General features: G+C 37.8%; 2 protein-coding genes and 2 long non-coding RNA genes across 5 annotated transcripts; all 4 read left to right on the plus strand.

Annotated features, from left to right (window-relative positions):
* The first annotated feature begins 999 nt into the window (after positions 1-999).
* LOC146488350 (uncharacterized) lies at positions 1,000-9,858 on the plus strand. Of its 2 annotated transcripts, none has more exons than XM_085123928.1 (5): positions 1,000-1,107; positions 1,901-2,041; positions 4,281-5,334; positions 6,906-6,995; positions 7,668-9,858. In XM_085123928.1, the coding sequence occupies exons 2-5, from the start codon at positions 1,970-1,972 to the stop codon at positions 7,976-7,978; spliced, it is 1,527 nt and encodes a 508-aa protein (XP_084980054.1). In that variant the 5' UTR covers positions 1,000-1,107; positions 1,901-1,969; the 3' UTR covers positions 7,979-9,858. The 2 variants fall into 2 exon arrangements, with proteins under 2 accessions (XP_084980054.1, XP_084980062.1); XM_085123936.1 differs by lacking the exon at positions 1,000-1,107 and adding an exon at positions 1,159-1,441 and having other exon boundaries at positions 1,908-2,041.
* A 1,887-nt stretch (positions 9,859-11,745) lies between these two features.
* LOC146488351 (uncharacterized) lies at positions 11,746-16,791 on the plus strand. Its single transcript, XM_085123906.1, has 5 exons — positions 11,746-11,869; positions 12,951-13,094; positions 13,831-14,935; positions 15,521-15,601; positions 16,414-16,791. The coding sequence occupies exons 1-5, from the start codon at positions 11,852-11,854 to the stop codon at positions 16,722-16,724; spliced, it is 1,659 nt and encodes a 552-aa protein (XP_084980032.1). The 5' UTR covers positions 11,746-11,851; the 3' UTR covers positions 16,725-16,791.
* On the plus strand, positions 14,948-15,510 carry LOC146488352 (uncharacterized). The gene is made up of 2 exons (XR_014867392.1): positions 14,948-15,254; positions 15,293-15,510. It is a non-coding gene; the product is annotated as an uncharacterized LOC146488352 (long non-coding RNA).
* A 1,911-nt stretch (positions 16,792-18,702) lies between the features above and the next one.
* LOC146488353 (uncharacterized) lies at positions 18,703-21,982 on the plus strand. Its single transcript, XR_014867365.1, has 5 exons — positions 18,703-18,824; positions 19,603-19,667; positions 20,219-20,300; positions 21,325-21,454; positions 21,528-21,982. It is a non-coding gene; the product is annotated as an uncharacterized LOC146488353 (long non-coding RNA).
* The last annotated feature ends 30 nt before the right edge of the window (positions 21,983-22,012 follow it).

A 22,012-nucleotide genomic window follows, 5' to 3' on the forward strand; every position in this document is an offset into this window, starting at 1 on the left:
ACAAATAAATACTGTGTTATTAAATCAGGTTCATTCATGACTGATTCATCTATACTTGAAAATTTGTGCACTTCATCTCACCAGTCTCCTTTCTGAGTATGCTCAACACTAGGCGAATAGGCGAAATGTGTTTCCTTCCCAGTAAATCCTGCTGCAACATTTAAGCAAGTAACAAGTAATTCCAGGAGTGAGCCCCATGCAAACCAGAATTTCTTCATACCCGGATGAACATATCCTCTTTGGATCCTAAATATCGAAGGATCCTTGCATTATCAACTGAGCAAGCATTGGCACCCCTGCAAAGGAATATTTTTTACACCCCCAACCATATCATATACCCAAAGCTCGAGTTTTTCAATGTTTCGTAAATGGCGCCAATTGCATGAAAAAAATAACGCCACGCGTAACTGCTAAGTCCGTCGTAAGTCTTGCATGTGTAACTGACCCAAGGAGCTCAGTACTTGGAAAGCAACACTGTCTCCAGCAGTAAAGGCAATAAGTGACCTATCACTGACTCGTCTAATTAACCTCACATGGGCTAACTTGAGGATGCCAAGCAAAACCAATTTGTAATCGATGCCCATTAAAAACCACTTGAAGAATTTCACGGCAAATAAGAACCTGCCCAGTAAAGGAAGATAGAGTTTATTGAAAGAAAAGTGCCCTTGTATAGCTTTACGAGTTGAGAGGTACATGTATCAGAAATAAGTGAATGCAGCAAATAAGCTTACTTTATCTGACATCGCCAATACACTTCAAAGAGTGAATAATAACCGCCCAAGGCACCCATAACATGTTGGGATACATTTGTTCAATGACGCTTTCGTTGTCTCAATTTCTGTATATAATCTCATACTTTCCGAAAGAGAATTACTAGATTAACCTTGGTTGCCATGCATGAAACGAAAGGAAAAACCCCGGATTATGCAAATTCAGCCTGTGAGAAACCCCATTGAGTTCATTGGAAGCTGGCACTAGTTCAAATTTCTTGTCAACCCATAATTTCTTGTCAACCCATGTCAACCCATAGAGTCTCATTTTGAGCAATATTACAAACTTTGAGGCAAGGATTGGCTATAAATAATCAATATGTGAAGACATTACAAGGTTAGTATCGTCTCTGAACACACAAGATATCCTGAAGACTTAAAAATCGGGGAGTTCAGTTGTATTGAGGAAGCGGAAAAATTTCAGGGTCCATTGCTTCGAACAGGATGTCCGCCGGTGAATTTTGCCCGGCATTAAAAAGGGGCTCAATTATGTTTGATCGCGCCTGATAAATTGAGTAGCACTTCAGCAGAGTGTTTATTAGTGAAGATTGGTCTTGGAAAGACTTCTAGATGTTAAGCAACTGTTGTTATCATGTAACTGTATGCGGAAGTCTCAATATTGTTGGCCATCAAAAGCTCTTTGTTTGGATTGAGCTGAAGCCACAATACAGGTAACTGAGATCAAACATACTAATAGATAAACTTCCTGACAGATACCTTATAGCGTGCTCCTCTGTAAGAACATCGCTTTAAAATTTTTATTTACCGACAGGCACTGTCGCTTGTTGATAAATAATTTGCATAAAAATTATATTGCTCTTTCGAAAGATCATCGCCAAGTTTACGTTACAACATAAGCATTTATACAAACATTATTTTAACATTTCAGCACAACTCTGTTCTAATGATAAACATGAGTACACTGCGTGTTGAACATAGCGATTACAGAAAGCTTTGGCATTCATGTCTTCTTGATGAATCGAGGGCGATGTTCCGCTTGGTAGCGTAGGGCGATCAACATTATGTATCTGTTAGGAATCTTTGTGAAATAATATCAATAATTTATAAGCTGGGTGATCACATACATTTTGATTTTTTTACTTTATTATTCTTTTTTTTTTCTATTTCAGGGTACAGGTTTCTTTTAAAGTGCGACTACATTTAGAACTCGAGATGTAAAGCGGCCAATTTAAAGAGACATGCCAAGGACGCCGGTTAGGGTCCTATTAGCAATTCAGACGGTAGTCATTGTACTGTCCTTTATTGGCTTTGTAAGTGATCATCTCTCGTTGTGTATGATGCATATTAATTCTAAATATTGGATTGCTTTGAGAAATCGAGGCAAATGCAATCAGCAGCTGTGGGTTAATAGATACCAAACAAAGTACATGAAACCAAATATGAAGTATTGACGTTATTTATTTAGTATTTTAATTCCATCGACTTTATTTCACATCAAACATTTGTAATATGCAATCTATGTTATTATATACATACCTAATAATGTACGCGGAGTCAATCGGTAGGAGCAACTTTTAGGGCAAATATACTAAGATTAGAGGGTTATGAAAAACCTTCCATTTGATATTTCAAAGTGATTATATATATTTGAAGCCTTCAAGAGTTATTGCTTGAGAATGTAGCTTACAAGACAGTGTAAATATAGTATCGCATGAGTAAAAGGGTATAATTGATATTTCTGGTAACTTTTTTCCCCATCTTGGCTTGGAAGCGTCCCGAAGAGAGCCTCTTTTATTGAGGGCGAGAAATATGTATCATTTAGTTGTTGAACCATTGAACGACATTATCTATCAACACCTTTGTGAAGTGGCAATGTAAAAATGAAGAATCAGGGTCACCATGACCACAACAAAGGCAACCACCGTCATCCTTTATTCCACATCCGAGTCATTCTTGCAAAGTCACGATAATTCTGTGTATGGATTTGGAATTGGACTCTTTGAGTTTATTTTCATTGCAAGTGTTCTTCGATTGTTTAAAAATTGTTGACTAATCGTCGCCACTTCACAAATCTCCTATTGCTCATTGTTAGAACATACGGAGTGGTAATCGAAAGCTTCGCTTTCCTTTTTCCGGGTTCCGGCTTTATCGTCGATCATTTATTTACCAAGCTTAAAACATAACATCCATTTCTTTCACACTTACAACGCATCGACATCCAAATCCCATCAGTATGTTTCCCATTAACTTAGTTTAATGGTTTTAGTTCCCCTGTAGCTCAGTGGTAGAGCAACTGAACTAGGAATCGGAAAGTCATAGGTTGAAATCCCGTTGGGAGAACTCGGACTCTCTTTTTTCGAGTATGCCTGTGTCGCTGATTGAAAAAATACGTTTATCAACTGCCTTGGTGTTTCTAAGTGTCATTTGGATAATATACCCTCTTTGTTTATGCTATCCTTTTTATTATTAATTCTGTTGCTCCATACCATTTTGATACATTTACCATTTTCGTAAAAGAACACTCATAATAAAAGTAAAAAGGACCAACTCAAAATTGCTATAATGCTTAAAGATAGAAACAAAATTTTTAAAGTGTATATGACAGAATTTTTTTTTGCATAACTTAATCTTCATATTTTCGTATATGAGAATCGAAATAAAAAATTCCTTACTAATTTCACTTCCTCGGGAGTTAGACGTACATAAACGGGTAATTTCTCTTCCTGTTGGTTTATAACACTGCGCACGACGGGAGACTAGGGATAGTGTAGGTGTGACATCAAAACACAATCTGCAAGTTTCGCGGTTTCTCTGCCCCTCAGTTGTTTTTCGTTTGCGTCAGAAGAAAACCGTGTGGACGAAATTATGACTGGGAATGTTGAATACTCACAACAAAACAATTGAAGAATAGAGAAAACCGCGAAAGTAGCGATAACAGGTATACTAATACCAGTCTCCAATCTTGAGTGGTATTGTATCTCTCGATTTTCAAGCGAGAACAACACCAGGATTCAATCAAACAAAATTGTATCATATAGATTTAAAAGACGAACAAGAAGATTAAATAGGAATTGAAAAATGCATTGCAGCATTTAGTCTACACTCTTTTTTATTAGAACCTCTAATTCTGAGGCTGAGGGTGAACGTTCTTATTATTGTTGGCAATTTGAGCCTGAAAAGTTCTTAAGATGTTCTTAAGTTATCGGTTAAAGTATTTCAATAAATCTATGCGGACGTGACCAAGACACCTATTATTTGGGTCAATTTACAATATAGACTGAATTTTTTCATGTATTATTTTATTCGTATTTATACTGTTCATTTGAAAAAAAATTGGTTGGAATAAAAATGTTCGTAACTTACTCTCAGCCTGGGTAATTTCTTAGTATGTTCTTAAATTTTAGTTAATCTCAGTCTTAAGGTTCTTATAAAAAAAAGAGTGTAGTCACAAACATATTGGTTAGAGTCCTTCATTAGGGTAATGAAGGGATTTGGGTTCCAAGAATGATAAAATGTTTCTCATTGCCCTTGCAATTTTTTTCTTCCCAGCTGTGGTGCCTCTGGAAATTACCTCAGGGACACAATGCGTACCCAGATGGCTTTGTACAATGCCCAGATTTATCATACAAGATTAAAAATGACAGAAATCTGACCATCAAGTGCACCAGCTGTCCAGATTGCCCCCCTGGTCAGGAGCCTACACCACCATGTGGTAGCAACATATCCAAGGAGACTCCTAGTGAGTGCACGATCTGCAAACCAAAAACCTATTCGGAGGAGCATGGCAGTGGTTCATGCAAACCATGTCCAAACTGTGGCCTAAGAGAAACTATAAATCCCTGTACATCTGAACGAGGTACACAATGCGGAGACTGTCCCCGGAGGCATTACCAAGCAGATTTAGCAATCAATTCTTGCAAAGAGTGCTCCAAATGTTGTGGTGGCAGAAGTTATGCAGAGTTAGAGTGCATTTATTTGAAGCAGTGTAGGAGGAAAAACTGTACCCAACAAACAGAAATTAAGAAAAATCGTGTCCTTAAATTGGAGGGTACCGACAAAATATTCCCCACACTTGTAAGAGCAGCATATCTTATGAGAAAAGTGGCCTCCGAAGGCATTATGCCCCGTGTAAATAAAAATACAAGATTTAAACGAGAGGTCAACACAACCCTGCAAAAACCAGATCATCTAATTGACCCCGATGATACTGTAGTAGCAAATATAGCAAGTACTGAATTCCAAGCTGAGGACTCAAATCCCTCCACTACGCTCATAGCCGCAAGATCGGCTACCACAAGCAAGTTAGAGAAAGCTAGTTTTGGCACTACTCCTGGAAGTAAAGTTATGGAGCCAACAGTGGCGCCGTCTTCAAGCTATTTTGGTTATGGTGATGTCAAAAAGCTTCTGATCATTTTGATTGGACTTGCCTGCTTTGGAGTTCTCCTGCTGCTTTTCATTGCCACGGTTGTAACATGTATTTGCTGGAAACGAATACAATCTCAGCAGATGCAGGGGAGTGCTTACACTATCACCTGCTGCGTCAGATATATCGGAGAAGAATACCTGCCAGTACTCCACTCTGATTATTCAACACCTCAGTCAGGTAAGAAAGATGACTCAATGCCCCACAGTACTGAAATGATTTTAGCATCAGTTAAACTGCTACAATTCGGTAAAGTATTCAATCCACAGACTCAAAGCATTGCCCTACCACGTTCCATTAGCCTCCCACGCAGACGTTCTTAGGGGTTCGTCACGCGTTCCTGCCCCACGAACGTCTGCTGAAACGGACAGCCACTTCCGTTCGTCGGCAAATTGCCTTTGTCTGAACAGACCAATCAGCATTGACTCATTATGACAAGTAAAAGTAGTAAAGCCAATCACATACTGCAAAACAACGGAAATCATCACCCGTGGAGATATTTTCGCTTCCGGACGTGCATATAGTTTATACGATTGAAATTTTTCCTTCCACAACACCCTGCATTTTCTTCAGTGATTTCACTGAGAGAAGCGGCAAGAATTCCAAGATTTGCCAATTTTTCTACCTGGTCTTTCACAAGATTTACAAGCGGCGAAACCACAACAACAATCGGTGACCAGCAGCTTCAAGAATTGAATTGTAAACAAACGATAGAGCTTGATAAATAAGTGACTTTCCATAACCAGTTGGAAGGTTTACGGGCACATCAGTTTTCTTCTGCGCAAATTGCACTGTGATTTCTCTTTGATACGCATTCAAAAACACGCATGACCAAAAACCACATTTAAGTCCGCCATCCTGTCTAGGGTAATATTTTTAATATCAAACACGAGTTTACCCAAAGTTGGGAAACGGCTCCTGATTGGTCCGCAGTCGACGAACGGAAGTGGCGGTTCGTTTCAGCAGACGTTCGTGGGGCAGGAACGCGTGACGAACCCCTAAGAACCCTGAGAGAACCCTACGTTCCATGTGATCTTAAGGAACAGCATCACGTTTAAATATATGTAGTCAGCCCACGTGCACGTTATTGAAATAACCAATTACCCCGATTTTGTGAGCCCATGCAAGAAAATTATTTGACAGTTTTAGCCCCTTACGCCCCCAACACCGTATAGCAATGGATTCTTTATCCACACAGGCCAGTTTCCCTTTTAGTTTTTCGATTCTTTTCTGGTTTATTTGTAGTTTTTGCATGTCTGCCACTAAGGTTGTATAGCTCCCGGCTTTCGGTAGCTCAATCACTAACAGACGATTAAGATGATCTCCAAGGTTTTGTTTGTTTCTTCGTATCCATGATATGCTCCGTCTGTTATATTGTTATACAGTTATATTCTATTATACCGTCTGTTAATTAAGAATAGTTTACATGTTTTTAATCTGTTGTTTGTTGTTTCTCGATTAAAGCACGTCAATTGTAAGATGACTGACATATTATATCTTTTCTTGCTGTAGCACTAACCAATTAATGACATAGCACCATCTTGTACCTGCAATAATGGAAGGAATTTTATTTTTAAATTCACAAATTAAACAAACCCATCGCAGTATCGTTTGTTTCAAAAAAAAAAAAAAACAGACGTTTGAATGAATATTTCGGAGATTTTTAATTCCGCTATATTAAAAATTGATTACAGAAATTATCCTTTCAACTTTTATTTCGATCACAGTGTCTCTCTCTTTCTTTAATTCAGACCATGAGTTCCACGAAACATCTCACAGCAGTGGCAGTATGGCTACCAGTGCCGTCGCTGAGGACATCACAGATATTCATTACCTTGAAAGTAAGTTGAAAGCAGAACCAATTTCGAGTCTTAAAACAAAAATTCCATATAATAAATTCTAAAATGAGTGTGGTCAGTAAATTTAGTTCGTGCATAATGGCAATAAACTGCACATAGGATCGTATACAGACTCTCATTGATGAGTCCGTATGCTTTGAAAACAAATCGAGAGCATCTAGGAATCTTCCTGGTCACAAAAAAGGACGATAGACGATTTCAAACTTTGTTTTTTGTAGCAATGAAAAGGTTTTTTCCTCATAAAAAGTGCATGGGTGATAAAGTTATGAGTAAGAGTAAAAACACGCGGTACCCTGATAGCTTGAACAATGAAAGGAACATGAACAACTTGTTTCTCTAGAAATTGAGAGTCAATAATACGCTGCACCAAAGAAATGACTGAAAAAGACCAATGAGGGCGACAACCACCTGAAAATGACAGAGTACGTAGCGCCAACGATTCAAGGCCTTTTCTATGCTGTAAGAGATACTTGTACTTTATTTCTGTGATAAACTTAGCTAAACGTCAACGTGAATGCAGTTGCTTAAATGCTTCTAACTTGCAACTCAGACCTGGAGAAAACCAAAGACCATTCTCGAAAGAAGGGCAATACAACACTTCCAACAGACCGTTGTTGTCAAAAGATATATAAAAACACTTTTCTTTCATCGCAGGTCTTCCGTTGTCAGAAATGCCCCTGGACCTTACAGATTCGCTTGAAATAAAGCTGGATGCCCGCCGTAAAGGACGCTCACTGGGTTGGCAAAAAGTTGCAGGAAAATTTAAACTTGGTGAACATGTTCTCCAAGCGCTGCACATCGAATATGAAAGTAAAGCTGGACGCCCTACCAAACAGTTGCTGGAAATACTTACCACTAGGGGTAAAACCGTTGCTGAACTAGTAAATGCCCTAAAAAGCCCAGAAGTAAATTATCCAGATGTTGCTTTACTCATACAACAGCGAATTGGGTCTCAAACGCATTAAACACAAACTTTGATTATTTATAACTCAGGATTAAAGGTTAATGAGGTTTCACCTCTCCTCGTTTGGAAGCGTTTATCCCAAGTATTACCTATGGTTTAGAAGAAAGCAGCCAAAAACAAAATCCAAGACCAAAACAGTTTCAAGGACAGCATGGTTCTTGACAGGCTATAAACGACACTGATCAAAAACGCCGCTTATCCTGGAATGGTCCTTTTAAGAGTGAATAACACCACCACATTACATAGACTGTATGAGCGAAGGTGGCTGGATATTGGTCATTATTTTTTTCTTTTAAGTTTTACAACGGCTTAAGGTTACCGTATACCTTTAGAGGTGTCTCGCGTCCAAGCGATGTAGCGTGTCCGGTTTAAACCAAAGATACCTAAACTCCTATATCAAATTAAAGCTTATAGAGCTGGCTATCAAACTATATCAAGAGTTTTGAAATAAAATGAATTGTCAAATTCTTCAGCACCTCTAAATGCGAGCGTCCGAATCACCTTTTGAAAGCTACAATTTTGTTTTCCGCTAATTTAATTTGCTCCCGAGTTTCCGGATCCAAAGCGCTAAAATAACGTGTCTCCGTTTTGCCATATTCAATTGCAGTGGAAAGTTACAGAACATTTTCGAAATAGGGTAAAAAAAAATTTGGAGTAATCGTACAAAAATTGCTCTCGGAGAAAAAACATTTCGAAAGAAAAAAATGAAGAAACCTTTTTGTTGTTTATATGTCATACTAGCTACTGTCCAAATTTAAAAGGAAAACGAACAACTTTCCTTTGAGTTTTAGTTCTTTTAAGTGCCCCCTTCAGGTGACAGCACTAAAAATTCGACAATTCATTTTATTTCAAAATTCTTTGTAGAGGTTTGATAGCCAGCTCCAAAAGCTTTAGTGGTATATTAAACATTTTTTACACGGTTTTCGGTCTGCAATCAATAATTTTTGATTGAAAAAAAAAAATTGAAAACAATTGCAAACATAAGCTGAAAAATAGATTAGGTAAATTTAAAACTTAGTCAGGCGAAAGTTTGAGAGGATTTTGTTGTTTACAACGTACAATACCAGTGGAACAAGACGGTTAATAGAAACGTAGGCTTCTTCGGAGATCTGGAGAGGAACATTTTCTGAACTGCAAAGGCTATCAATTTAGCACTCAAATTCACACACAAACGAACAGGTATAGGACTGGAAAGCTTTACAAAATTAATCTCTATGAGCGTGAATTAATCAAGTGGACATGAAACTCACTGATTCAATGAAGCTAACTGGTAGACTGCAAGCAGTCCCTTTCTGGTCAGTCGAGATGGGGCGCTCACAATGCAGCGAGCCTGGAGCGAGGAGAAATAAACGAGAAGCTCCAGTTTTTTCGTGCTCAGCTATTTCGCGCGACCTCTCGACTATCCAGAAAGGGGCTGCTTGCAGTCTAGCTAACTGGCAAACTTTACTCTACACCAAGATGATTTGATGTCCCTCTTTTAAGCTAATATCGAGAGTCTTCCGAACATTTTAGAGGGCGTTTTCCAAGAAAGCAACAAGCAAAGCTTGCACTGTTCAAAGAATAAACTTTCGATGCCGAGTGAACGGGGAATGATGGGTAGTCCTGAGCGTAAAAGATAGCTCCACTTTGCCCACTCGCGGAACCAGCCATGAGTTAGCTATTGCAATCAGTAGAGTGGCATGCAATGCGACTGTTCCCTTTAGAAAGACATGTAAACTACCGGTTAAAGTTAATGTTGTAACTTCAAGGAACAAAAGTAATTGGTATTGATTAGTTATCAAAATCAGACTCTTGTTCATTATTTGCATTATTTTTGAATTTCTCTATGACGTACTTATTGGTCCAAAGAATAAGAATGAAGGGCTATATTTTTCAACTTAACTTAACATTTTATTCACTATTTTTAAAAGGAATTGAAAGGTCCAAAACTTTCGAAGTTGCAATGACTCATCCGATAATAATTAGCGTTTTTCACAAACACAAGAACTGATTAACAAATACCCAAAACAAATAATTTCCAATTAGGTTTCAAACATTCACCCAATATACCGGTGGTAGACTGCTTGCAGTTTGTTTCTCTCTCGAAGTTTGTGTAGTGATAACACGCAGCGAAAAATTGGGACGACGAGGATTTGAGGACCAGACGAAGTCGGCGCGCGAGAAGAGAACACTTCAAACCCCTATTCAGAAGCTCGCGCTCGGCGGATTCCGCAACCTTCGATGGATCATGAGATAAAAGGGGAACTGCAAGCAGTCAATACCTGTGGGGACCTATTCTGTCCGCACCTACTTTGACCGTGATAATTATTTTAATATTTGAGTATACGACACCAAACGTCATGAAATATATCTGGGAACAACTTGGCGTGGTAAGTCGTTGTCATGGCCTCTGCAAATTGTAACAACCAGTTGTTGCTGTTTTTGTTTTTTTCCTCAGAAAATTTTAGGAATAATATTCCTGTTTTAAATGAACAAATATTAAGTTTCGAGCCGTAACGTTTAGGTTTTGGACCATTTTAGTGTTTTGATATTGGTTTTGATTACGTTTTGGTCAATTTTGGTGGTTTTCTGAAGTTTTGGGAAAATTCCAAAATCCAAGATGTGGATCCAAGATGGTCAAGAAGTAGAGAAATGACGAAATAACCACGGCAACACTTCAAAGAAAAGAATTTTAGCAGTACTATCCAGCCTCCAAGTGCCACTGCCATAGCTCAAATATTCTTGGAGTTACCTTAGGGCAGCCGGAATCGCCCCCTTTCCTGCCGCCGCCACAGAAGACAATAAAGGCCCATTCTGAATGGGGCTAAAGACATAAGCTTATCCTATGAATTGGTGTTTTTAGATGCTACACGTTCACTGCGCGAGTACACTTCAGTTCTACATTGCTACAATAAATAGCATTTATTGGAAGAAAACTCACGAGGTTAAAAGTTATGTTTCCATGAGAATTCCAGTGAAAGTAACTGCTATACATGTACGTATTGATCATTTTCTAATGATAATTATAAATATTAAATTTTCATAGTTTACTACCAAATAATAAAGAATTATGTTTTACGCCTCCGACCATAACATACACCAAAAGCTCGAGCACAATGTTTCGTTAATGGCGCCAGTTGCATACAAAAATAACGCCACGCGTAGCTGCTAGCGAGGTAAAGATGTTGATTTCGACTGGACTAAACATCCGACATGAGCTGTACGTTGGACGTTAAGTCTTGCATGTGCAACTGACCCAAAGAGCTCAGTATTTTGAAACAAACACTGTCTCCAGCAGTAAAGACAATAAGTCACCTATCACTGACTCGTCTAACCTCACAGGGGCTTTTTATAGCTCCTGCACAGCTTCTTTTTTGTATCATCATGACCACAGTAAGCCACCAGTGAAAGTTAAAAGTGAGTACACTGTGCACCAAAATGGATGTCCTACTAAGTTCCTACCGTGCTAACCTAGATGCCGAGCAAAACCAATTTGTGATCGGTGTCCGTTAAAAGCCACATGAAGAATTTCAAGGCATTAAGAAGGCCGCTCGAAAAAAAAAATAGAAACCTACACAGCAAAGGAGCTTCCCTTGCCCTTACATAGTTTTACGCGTTAAGAAGTACACATATCAGAAAGACAATGAACAAGTGAGTGCAGCAGGTAATCTTACTTTATGACATTAGCAATACACTACAAGCAATGAATAATAACCCCCCAACGCAAACCCCCCCACCCCATGCTCCAGGAAAAAAATGTTAAATTACCGTGGCTGGGAGCTGGCACTAGTTTCGGTTTCTAGCAATTAATTAATGTAAACGACGAAAGTTGCAACCATCTACTCCCACTTTAAGGAATATAACAAACTTTGAAGATTGGCTAGAGTTAACAAATATGGGAAGACATTACAAGGTTAGTATGTTTTCTGAGCACAATACATCCTGAATATTTAAAAATCGTGGAGTTCAGTTGCATTGAGGAAGCGGAAAATTACATGGTGCATAGCTTCGAACAGGATGTCTGCCGGTAAATTTTGCCCGGCATAAGAAATCCGCTTAGTTATGTTTAATCGCGCTTGGTAAATTGAGTAGCACTTCAGCAGAGTGTTTATTAGTGAAGATTGGTCTTGGAAAGACTCCTAAATGTTAAGCAACTGTTGTTATGATGTAACTCTATACTAAAGTCTCAATATTGTCAGTGTCAAGGCTCTTTGTTTTGATTGAGCTGGAGTCACAATGCAAATAAATAAGATCAAACATACTGGCTCCAGTTGTTCAAAGGCCGGATAACTTTATCCTGTGGATAAGTCACTATCCGACAGTTTCAATCTGTGTAAAGATTTCAGTATTTTCTCTTGTACAAGCAAATATGCATACTCTAACCACTGTAAAGTTTGGGAGTGTACGAAAACCTTGGAAAACGTTTCACTTGAAGTATATTTTAGACCCTGAATAGTACCTTATCCAGCAGATAAAGTTATCCGGCCTTTGAACAACTGGGGCCTGGTGGATAAACTTCCCTGAAAGATACCTTAGAGCGTATATCCTCCGTAAGAAATACTGCAAAGACATCGCTTTAGATTTGTATTTATCGACAACCATCGAGCTTGTTATTAAATTTGCATAAAAATTATATTGCTCATGCGATTCGTCATAAAGTTTATCGGCAAGTTTACGTTACAACATAAGCACTACAAATATCATTTTAAAATTTCCGTACAACTCTGTTCTAATGATAAACAGGAGTAAACCGTGTGATGAAGATAACGATTGCAAAAAGCATCCGATTGCAAAAAGCTTCGACATCCATGCAGTTCTTGATGAGTCGAGGTAGACGTTCCGCTTGGTAGCGTCCAGCGTAATTAAGGCGATCAACATTATGTATTTGTTAGGAAGCTTTGTGAAATAATATCAATAACTTTTCACTATAGTTATTAGCCACAAATACTTTAATTTTTTAACCTTGTTATCCTCTTGACCTTTTTTTATTTCAGGGTACAGGTTTCTTTCACAGCACCACAACATTAAGAACTCACGATGTAAAGCGCCCGTTTTGGCTTCGAGAGATGGCAAGGATGCCCGTCAGGGTCTTATCAGTAATTCAAGTGGGAGTCATTGTCGTCTCCTTTATTGGCTTTGTAAGTGACCCGCACTGGTTATGTATAATGAATATAAACTACTATTTTATTACTTTAAGTTAAAAGATTGTTCAATATTTCCTTCCTAAGTATGTGGAAATAAGCAGCATGTCCACTCCAAAGTTCTGCTACTTTGACTGCTGCACACTTTCGACTATATAGTATTAAGTATATAACTTGTATTTATGTTAAGTGTTATTTGTTCTTCTTTCTTGCGTTTCTAACCAAATAGTGTGGAATAAAATGATTTAATCGGTTGATTTTGATTAGATTGGATTGATTTACTATGAGACACCGAGCGAAATACAATCGGCAATGAGTAAATGTAACCAATTACTAAGTAATAATTGTTTTCATTTTTCTAATTATAATTTGGATTACCCTTTTTGCTTATGCTATCCTTTTTTATTAGTAATTATGCTTATTACTTGATCCAATTTTGATATATTTTTATACCCTTTAACAGATAACAATAATAATAAAAACAAAAAGGAAACTTCAACATTGTTATAATGCCTAAAGCTAGACCACATGTAGAAATATTGACTGGTGGTCAGAGTCAGAACACCAGTAAAAAAAAATATTAAAAGAATAACAAGAAGATAAGATAAACATTGAAATGGTTTATGCCCACAGGGTAATGAATTTGAGTTCTAAGCCGAATGATAACATGTTTTCTGTTACCCTTATTTATTTATTTATTTATTTATTTATTTTTTCTTTATTTTCTTCCCAGTTGTGGTGGCTCTGGAGAGCGCTACCTCAGGAGCAGAATGCGTATCCTGATGGCTTTGTACAATGCCCAGATTTATCGTACAAGGTTCAAAATGACAGAAATGTCACCATCAAATGCATCAGCTGTCCAGATTGTCCCCCTGGTCAGGAACCCTTACCCCCGTGTGGTAGCACCATATTCAAAGAAACTCCCAGTGAGTGTAGGATGTGTAGGACAAAAACTTATTCTGATGAATATGGCAGTGGCACATGCAAACCATGTCAAAGGTGTGGCCCTAGAGAGACCATAAGCCCCTGCACACCAGAAAAAGCGACACAATGTGGAGACTGTCCACGAAAACACTACCAGGAAGACTTCACAATCGACTCTTGCAAAGAGTGTTCTCAGTGTTGTCCGGAAAAGAGTTATGCAGAGCTAGAATGTATTTACTTAAAGCAGTGCAAAAGGAAAAACTGCACTAAAGAAATGGGGAATAAGCAGAGCCGCGTTCCAAATTTAAGTGAAATCATCCAAACATTAAGCATACCAGGAAGAACAACAACTGAAAGAAGAAAGGAGCATAGTTTAGCTCTTCATAGTATTACTGTGGAGAAAATAGGCATTCCGATTTCAGAGGATATCCTAAGCACGGTGAAGAATCCTAGATTAATACGAGAGGTAAATAAACCACTGTCAAAAGATGTTAATGCTCATGTTACAGCAATGGCAGAGGCAAGTAGCACATCTAAAGCTGATGGTTTAATTCAACCTGCTACAAGCATAACTGTTGACGCCAAAGGCGCAGTTGTACCTTTGTTAGTAAGCAAGAGTACATCACAAGAGGGATTAGACACCGCCACTGAACAAAACATCGTGGAGCCAACTGTTTCACTGAACTCAAGCTACTTTGGTAGTTTCATCAAACGACTGAACGTTTTAGTAGTATTTGTGGTTTTGATATTTGTGGTGCTGATTTTCATTGCTGTCATCCTGGTATGTAATTCCTGGAAAAGAATGCAGTCTGGTCAGTTACACTGGAAGTGGTCCTCAATAGCATTTTGTCTCAAAAACGAAGATGAGAGTGAAGAATACCAGCCAGTGCTTCAAAATTCACCACCTCAGTCAGGTCAGACAAAGTACTGGACAATTTACTCTTACTAACCAGCTTAGAATGTCTTGTAACAAATCGTAAGCTATATCTTAGTCCTTACATACTAAATATTAGAGTTATGGCAAATGATGATTCACGGCTTGAGGACCTGTGTGGAAAATAGTCTTAGCAAAATCGTGTACTCATAGTAACAACAGAATCAAAATAAGTTTTACTGCACAGTTCGAAACATTTTGTTCGCTGAGAGAAGACTGGAATTTGCTTCCTCGCATATGCATGTGTTGGTGTGTATTCTGTGGAATTATACTGCCAGACGAAACTTTTTTTCACTAAAGTAGCACACATGTCGTCAACTTAACTGCATTCTTTCAGAAAAAGGTTCTATGAAGTTGTAAGGAAAATGGCGTTAGTAGTGATAAATGTTGTTAGTCCTTATGAACAATTGACCATTTACTGCTGTTCTAAGGATAAATACCAAAAAGCCTTCAAATTGTAATAACGGGCATTGCTGTAAGGTTGTTTCCATAAATCTGATCATATATATTTGAAAGAAGATTTAAGAGGAGTGATCTGTTGTCTCTCTTTCACTTTACAAAACAGATGGGGATTTTCATGACATCTCATGGAATGTGGTTGAACAACCCTCTTCTCATTCAAGTGTAAATACAGCAGACCTTGAAAGTAAGTCTCCTTTGTAGCAATACTTCGATTAACTTATCTTTGATTACATGTTTAAATTACTGTTAATGATTTATTTACCCCATTCATTTGTCTCCCTTCATTTTTCAAAAATTCAACTTTTTAGATGTTCTACTTTCTATTCACGTAGCTGATTAATCGAACGAAAAAGCTAGATAATAAATGTACAATGAAGTGATACACAGTTGTGTACAATACAAGATAATGCATTCCTAAGCCTGACTGTTCTTGGGTGGTTTCATCTTACTTCATTGCTTTTGTTGTCATTATTGTCATCATTAGCATTCCTATTATTATTGCTATTCACCAACCAACGGGGTTTTTTATTCAGTGATGTCAGGTTTAAAAAAGAAACCTGATATATCTAGTATTCTTCGTTAAAAACGAGTTGAACCTAGGACAACCGACTTCTGTATGTAAGCCACGACACCAGATTATCCAGATTAACAAGGATAGTGCCCAGTGTTCTCAATTAGTAAGAACGACTTCTGCTCTCAATATCCACATTCGCATGATTTCAAAACGCAGTTCGGTATTATAATTATCATCATCAGTATCATTATCATTATCACTGATCATTACCATCACCATTATTATTGCAAATGCGGTTCACTTTGCTGTTGTTCTTTTTTTTTTTTTTTAATTTCTACGAGACACAAACATTTAAATTTGGCTGTAGTTTGTCTAGTTGCAAATAAATTCATATTTTGTAACCAAAAAATCTGAACATTTCAGGCTATAAAATGAAGAGCAAAATAATAAACATATAAATTATTGTTTATTCTGTCTTGCAGATATTGCTTTGACGGATATACCGGTGGTTATTGAGGATTTACTTGTAAAGCAGTTGGATGTGCGCCGCAAGGGCGAGCGTGATGAGGCTTGGCAAAAAGTAGGAGCCGAATTTGGGATTGCTGATCTCAAATATTTGGAAAACGGGTACAAAAGGAAATCAGAAAGCCCTACAAAAGAACTGTTGGAAATACTTGGTTGTCAAGGACGAAATGTTGCTGACCTGGTAAATGTTTTACGAAGTCCAAACGTAAACTATCCAGATATTGCTCAGTTACTCGTATGGACACTTTTAAGACATCAAAGACGGTAGTTCTTAATTCATTAGTAGATATCTTGAGGTAACAATTTTTATGACATAAGTTAAAATTAATTTCAAATTAATTTTGAATGCAAATAATAGCCATATGCAAATATAAGCATACTCTATAAAAACAAAACATACTACTAGAACATACTCCTCATAAAAAAAAGTTAATTGGAAGAATTAACACTTTTTTTCTGATTGAGTCTTTCACTCAGAGACAGTTTCACTTTAAACTGTGTAAAACCGTCCGTTTAAAAACATTCTATGAACATATTTTTTTCAATAATAAGATTACTAAACGATTTTTTTAAAGGAAGAATTAGATAATATATATAGTTTAGTATAACAGGTTCTTTTCTACTGTTAACATCTCTTTAATTAGTTTACTTTTTATAAAATATTGTACAAAGTTATATATCGGTGATGAATGTTTTGTCAATATGTAAATGTCTATACATTCTGCATTACAACAAAAAATATGTATATGTACATTTATTTCACGTTAATATGAAGAGTACCACTCTTGAAGGATTTACTCAAACAATTCCGTTTTAAAAACAAATGAATTTATTTTATGGTCTTCAGAATACTGCAACCGAAATCACATACAGTAAACAACTTAATGCCTGCCTGCTGGCAGACCAGCTGTATCTCCTGCCTGACTCACTACAATTAAAAGAATGCACCAATAACAATTAAGGTAGATGTCAGTTTATTAATCAAACAATGTAGTGTATTGTAGAGGGGGAGTCACACTCACATTGGTCTAGCGCTGGAGAAGGTATCTGCACAAGACTTGATTTCTCCCCTTTAAACAACAGGCCAATACCGTAGCCATAAGAACAAATTTGAAAAGGGCTGGTTGAGCTCCTCATGGTATCACAGAGGGTATGACCATAATCAGATTTGGACAAACTCAATTTCATTTGGAGCATTGGGAGGGGGGGAGGGGGGGGGAGGTTGTGCTGTCAGATCTTTTTTCAAAATTTGGGAGCCTTTACACCCCAATTTCCATGCCAACATCAGCTAGACAAAAGGAGTGGAAATTGAGACTCTACAGAGCAAGTTAGTGCCTTGCCCATGGAATATGTTGTCATTTATATTTTTGTTAATACCTCATTGAGTGTCGTGACATAACATAACATATGTCTCGGATTGATCCCAACTGCTTCTGTGTTTTCAACAGCTGCCACCACTCCCACCCAAAACAAAAGAAATCAGCCAACTGAAGCATCAACTCATGTTTTGTGCGAATTACTCAATTTAAATAAGCACCTTCTTCGAATATAAGCCTCTTAGTCAAAAACTATATGGTCTTGAGTAGAAGGGAGGCTAGGGCCAACTTTGTTTGGATACAAACCTTTTGCCATTCGTATTAAAAACAATTCTTTCTTATGCTTACTAGTTAGTTTGCATTTACATTTGAAAAGCACTCAGAGGTTTGTATCCAACAAAGTCACCAGGGCTCAGTTTTTCAAAGCCCGATTAAGCTAATCCTGGATTAACGTGAAGTTTGATTCGAGTTTAATGACTAATCATAAAAGATTCTTCTAAAGATTTTGTCGTTACCATCAGCTTAAAATTAGACTTTTTATCGAGCGAGCTGGAAACCTCGGTTAACCGGTTTTAATCGGGGATGAGCGTTAATCGGTTTTCGAACAACCGGGCCCTACAGCCTAGTTTGCTTCAACTCAAAGTCCTAGTCAATTTTAGCCCAAAAATGCGTATACGACTTTCTCGCACTTAGCCCTACACTTAAAGAATTTATTTATAAGCTTTACATAACCTACCCATGGAAAAACTAAGCCTCTTTCATTGTCTACAGTCCTACGGTCCGGAGTGAGCGGAGTGATATCTGCGTGCCTTTGTAGGCTCGATTGTTTGATTCACATTGACTCGATGGTTGCCAAGAAACGAGAGGGAATCCCCGCTCATGCAAATTCAGCTTGAACGAGCAAACCATTTGCGAGCTGGAACTGGTTTCGATTATCTACGAATTCACGTGAACAAAAATATTGACATCCCGAAATTTATACTGAACCTCTTAGCCTCCTTTCCAAGCTTAAAAGGACGTTTGAAGCACAGTGATGGAAAGAACATTACGAGGTAAGGGTTTATCAAAAACGTTGTTTCTGGGCAGTATATGTTCAGATGACTGAACGAACCTGCAGTTTGCTTTGAAGAAGTGGCAAATTGGAGCATTGAACAGGATGTATTTCTATAAATTTCTTAACACGTAAAGGTAGCTAATGGAATTGATGTCTGATCATGTTTGGTAAATTGACTGGTACCAGGGTAGAGAGTGTTTATTACTGGAGAGAGGGAACTGTTCATGATAATCATGTTATGCGTAACTCTACAAATTTTCTATATTGTTGAGCATCTTCACTGTTACCAAAGGATCTTTCTGATTGAGCACCGGTAATCTTTGTGATCTAAACAACTGAGATTCAGTGTGATACAAACTACCCAGCAGAAGACTTTATACGGTGTTAAGGCTGTGAAACATACAGCAGAGATCAGTATCGCTTTAAATATTCGCAGTTCAAGTCAAGTTCAAGTCACGTTTATTGTGTAGATACGCTTAGCTTTGGTGACACAGCTCACCAGCTAGCTTTCAGGTATTATACACGAAATAAAATAAAAATAACTAAACATAGTGGCTATAAACAAGTAGCTAGAATAGCAAAATGTAAAATCTATTCACATAGGAATAAAAATCACAATGAGTAAATTACACGAGAGGAGATAAAAGCTATACTTTTTGTAACATGCGATGGTAATAAGTATTGTTGCTCGCCGATAAATTTGCATTATTATTCAAGAGAATCGGTGCTTTTCTGGCCCAGTTTACCTCACAGAAGAATTATTCTCAACATTTCAGTACATCTCTGTTACATTATGACACACGCTACAACACTGCGTGTCGAGGATAGCGATTACAAAAAGGTATGAAAAACTGACTTTATCAGTCGAGGCAAACTTAACGCTTGGCAGCTTACAACGTAGGGCGATAAACATTATGCACATGGTAGGGGAAGATTTAGTGACTTATTACTCCAGTTTTTAGCCGCACACCTTCCGTTGTTTTACGGAAGACGTTCCTATCAAATTGCCACTACGATACCAGCCCCAGATGTAGAGATTTATTTGGCTAAGAGAGATGTCGACGAGCCTTAAATGCAAATCAGACTACTCTCATAATAGTCTACCTTATTTGCTTTGTAAGTGATTATCTCGGATTGTATATAATACACACAAAGTATTAATTTTTCTTTAGTTTCAAACATCGAGACAAATACAGTTAGCAACGAGAGATCCGTTTACGAGTTCACAAAAACGCTCCCGATTTAATTTAATAATTAAGATGTTATCTTGCACGTTCTATTACTGTTATTTGGATTAGCCCCTTTGCTTTTACCACCTTACTTAAATAATTTACACTGAATTTATGCTACTTAATACAACTGTACATTTTGATAGATACACCATTTTCGCAGAAGCATTCTAATAAAGCAGAGGGACCAACCATGATAACGTTTGACTGTAAGTCGAAGAGTCAGGAGACTGACATAAGAAAATGTAAGCGACGAATAATTAGACGACACACCGAGACGTAAATTTGCAGAATTTAGCATAGTCACAAACGTGACGGGCAGAATCCCTCGTCAGTGTAATGAATAAGTATATTACTAAGTAGTAAGCCGTTTTTCCACTGCCCTTAATTTTGTATTTTCTTCACAACTGTGGTGCCTTTGGAAACTACCTCAGGAGCACAGTGCGTGTCCTAATGGCTTTATACAATGCCCAGTATTATCATACAAATGATCAGACATGAAGAGCACCTGTATATATGTTATGTTAAGTTACAACCATAAAAAAAGAAACAGTTTTAACACTCTTATGTATTACGGGTTCTTTCGGTACAGACCTTCCCCTATCAGAAATATTCCCGGACATTAAAGAGTCACTTGGAATACGCTGAACTATATCGTAATTGAGTATCGGATGTAAATGCTGGAAGCCCTGCTAAAAAATTGTTGCAAATACTTAAAATGGCGGATAAAACTGTTGATGAACAACAAGGAAATAGTCCGGATGTGGTTTTACACATACAACAGCGAATAGCATTAAAAAATGCAACTAATATACCCCAATCTCACAGCTTCGGTCATTCAAAATCTTATTAATACTTCCTTGGGATTAAAGGTTAACGAGGTCTCTGCTCTTCTACTTAAAAACGTTTTCGCAAAGTTTAGTTTTAGTTTGGAAGAAAATCAAGAAAACAAAAAAACTTTGTTCGATCAGAATGAATTCAAAATGTGCGCTTATCTTGGAACAGCCCTTTTTAGGGTGAATAACATCAACACACTCAGAGAAGGGTTAGCTATTGAAACCAGTGAAGTGGCACGTTATGCAATTGTTTCCCTAAAACAGAACTGTTACCATTGCCACGGCTTCTTCGTGTACATGGAGGTACTAATATTCATACATATCTCCGTTCAGTGATACAGCTTAAAGACATTCCTTATGTAAAGCAAATTATATACCTCTGTTAAATCTTCACAGTTACTACTAAGTAATAAAAAAATATACATGAATTTAGTTTCTGGGACCAGATCTTTGGAAGACTACACAACAAACTTCAAAATGCAAGCGGCGCACTGGTGTAGTGGCTAGCACCGGCGTCGGACATTTAGTCGAAGCATTGGAGAGGTTCGCTGGTTCGAAGCAAGGTCAGTGCTCTCGGCATTGTCATGCCCATTCCTTCGACTAGCAACTTTAATCCACATTGTCTCCTTCATCTAGGTGTACAAATGGATAGCAGCGACATATTAGTGAGGGTAATCCTACGAAGGACTAACATCTCATCAAAGGGGGAGTAGCAATATTCCTAGTCGCTTCATGCAACCGAAACCAGCTTAAACGCTTGAAACTAAGTAACAACTTTACTTGTCGAACAATCTCCTGAACAATTTTTCGTTTCTTCCCTTGCCTTCTGTAATGTCCCCATATGTGCAAAGTTCTGGAGTATGGTATGCTTAGCCTCACTGCCTACGAACCAGCATAATACATGTTATCCACCACCTCTCATCCTCAGACGAGTGTGTAACAAATAGAAAAACATCAAGCGGTGTCGTGTACTTTGACGCCCACAAGTGGAGCAGTCGGTAATTGCTGCAGCTTATAATTCTTTCCTTAGACTGTGGGTTCAAAATCAGCCGAGGTCAAAAGCACTCCTTCCAATCGACAAAATAGCTTCTTTTTTTATGTGTTGTTTCGTGAGACTGATA

The sequence above is a fragment of the Pavona decussata genome, unplaced genomic scaffold (genome assembly GCF_977016875.1).
Source record: "Pavona decussata unplaced genomic scaffold, jaPavDecu1.1 SCAFFOLD_11, whole genome shotgun sequence".
NCBI classification, from domain to species: Eukaryota; Metazoa; Cnidaria; class Anthozoa; order Scleractinia; family Agariciidae; genus Pavona; species Pavona decussata.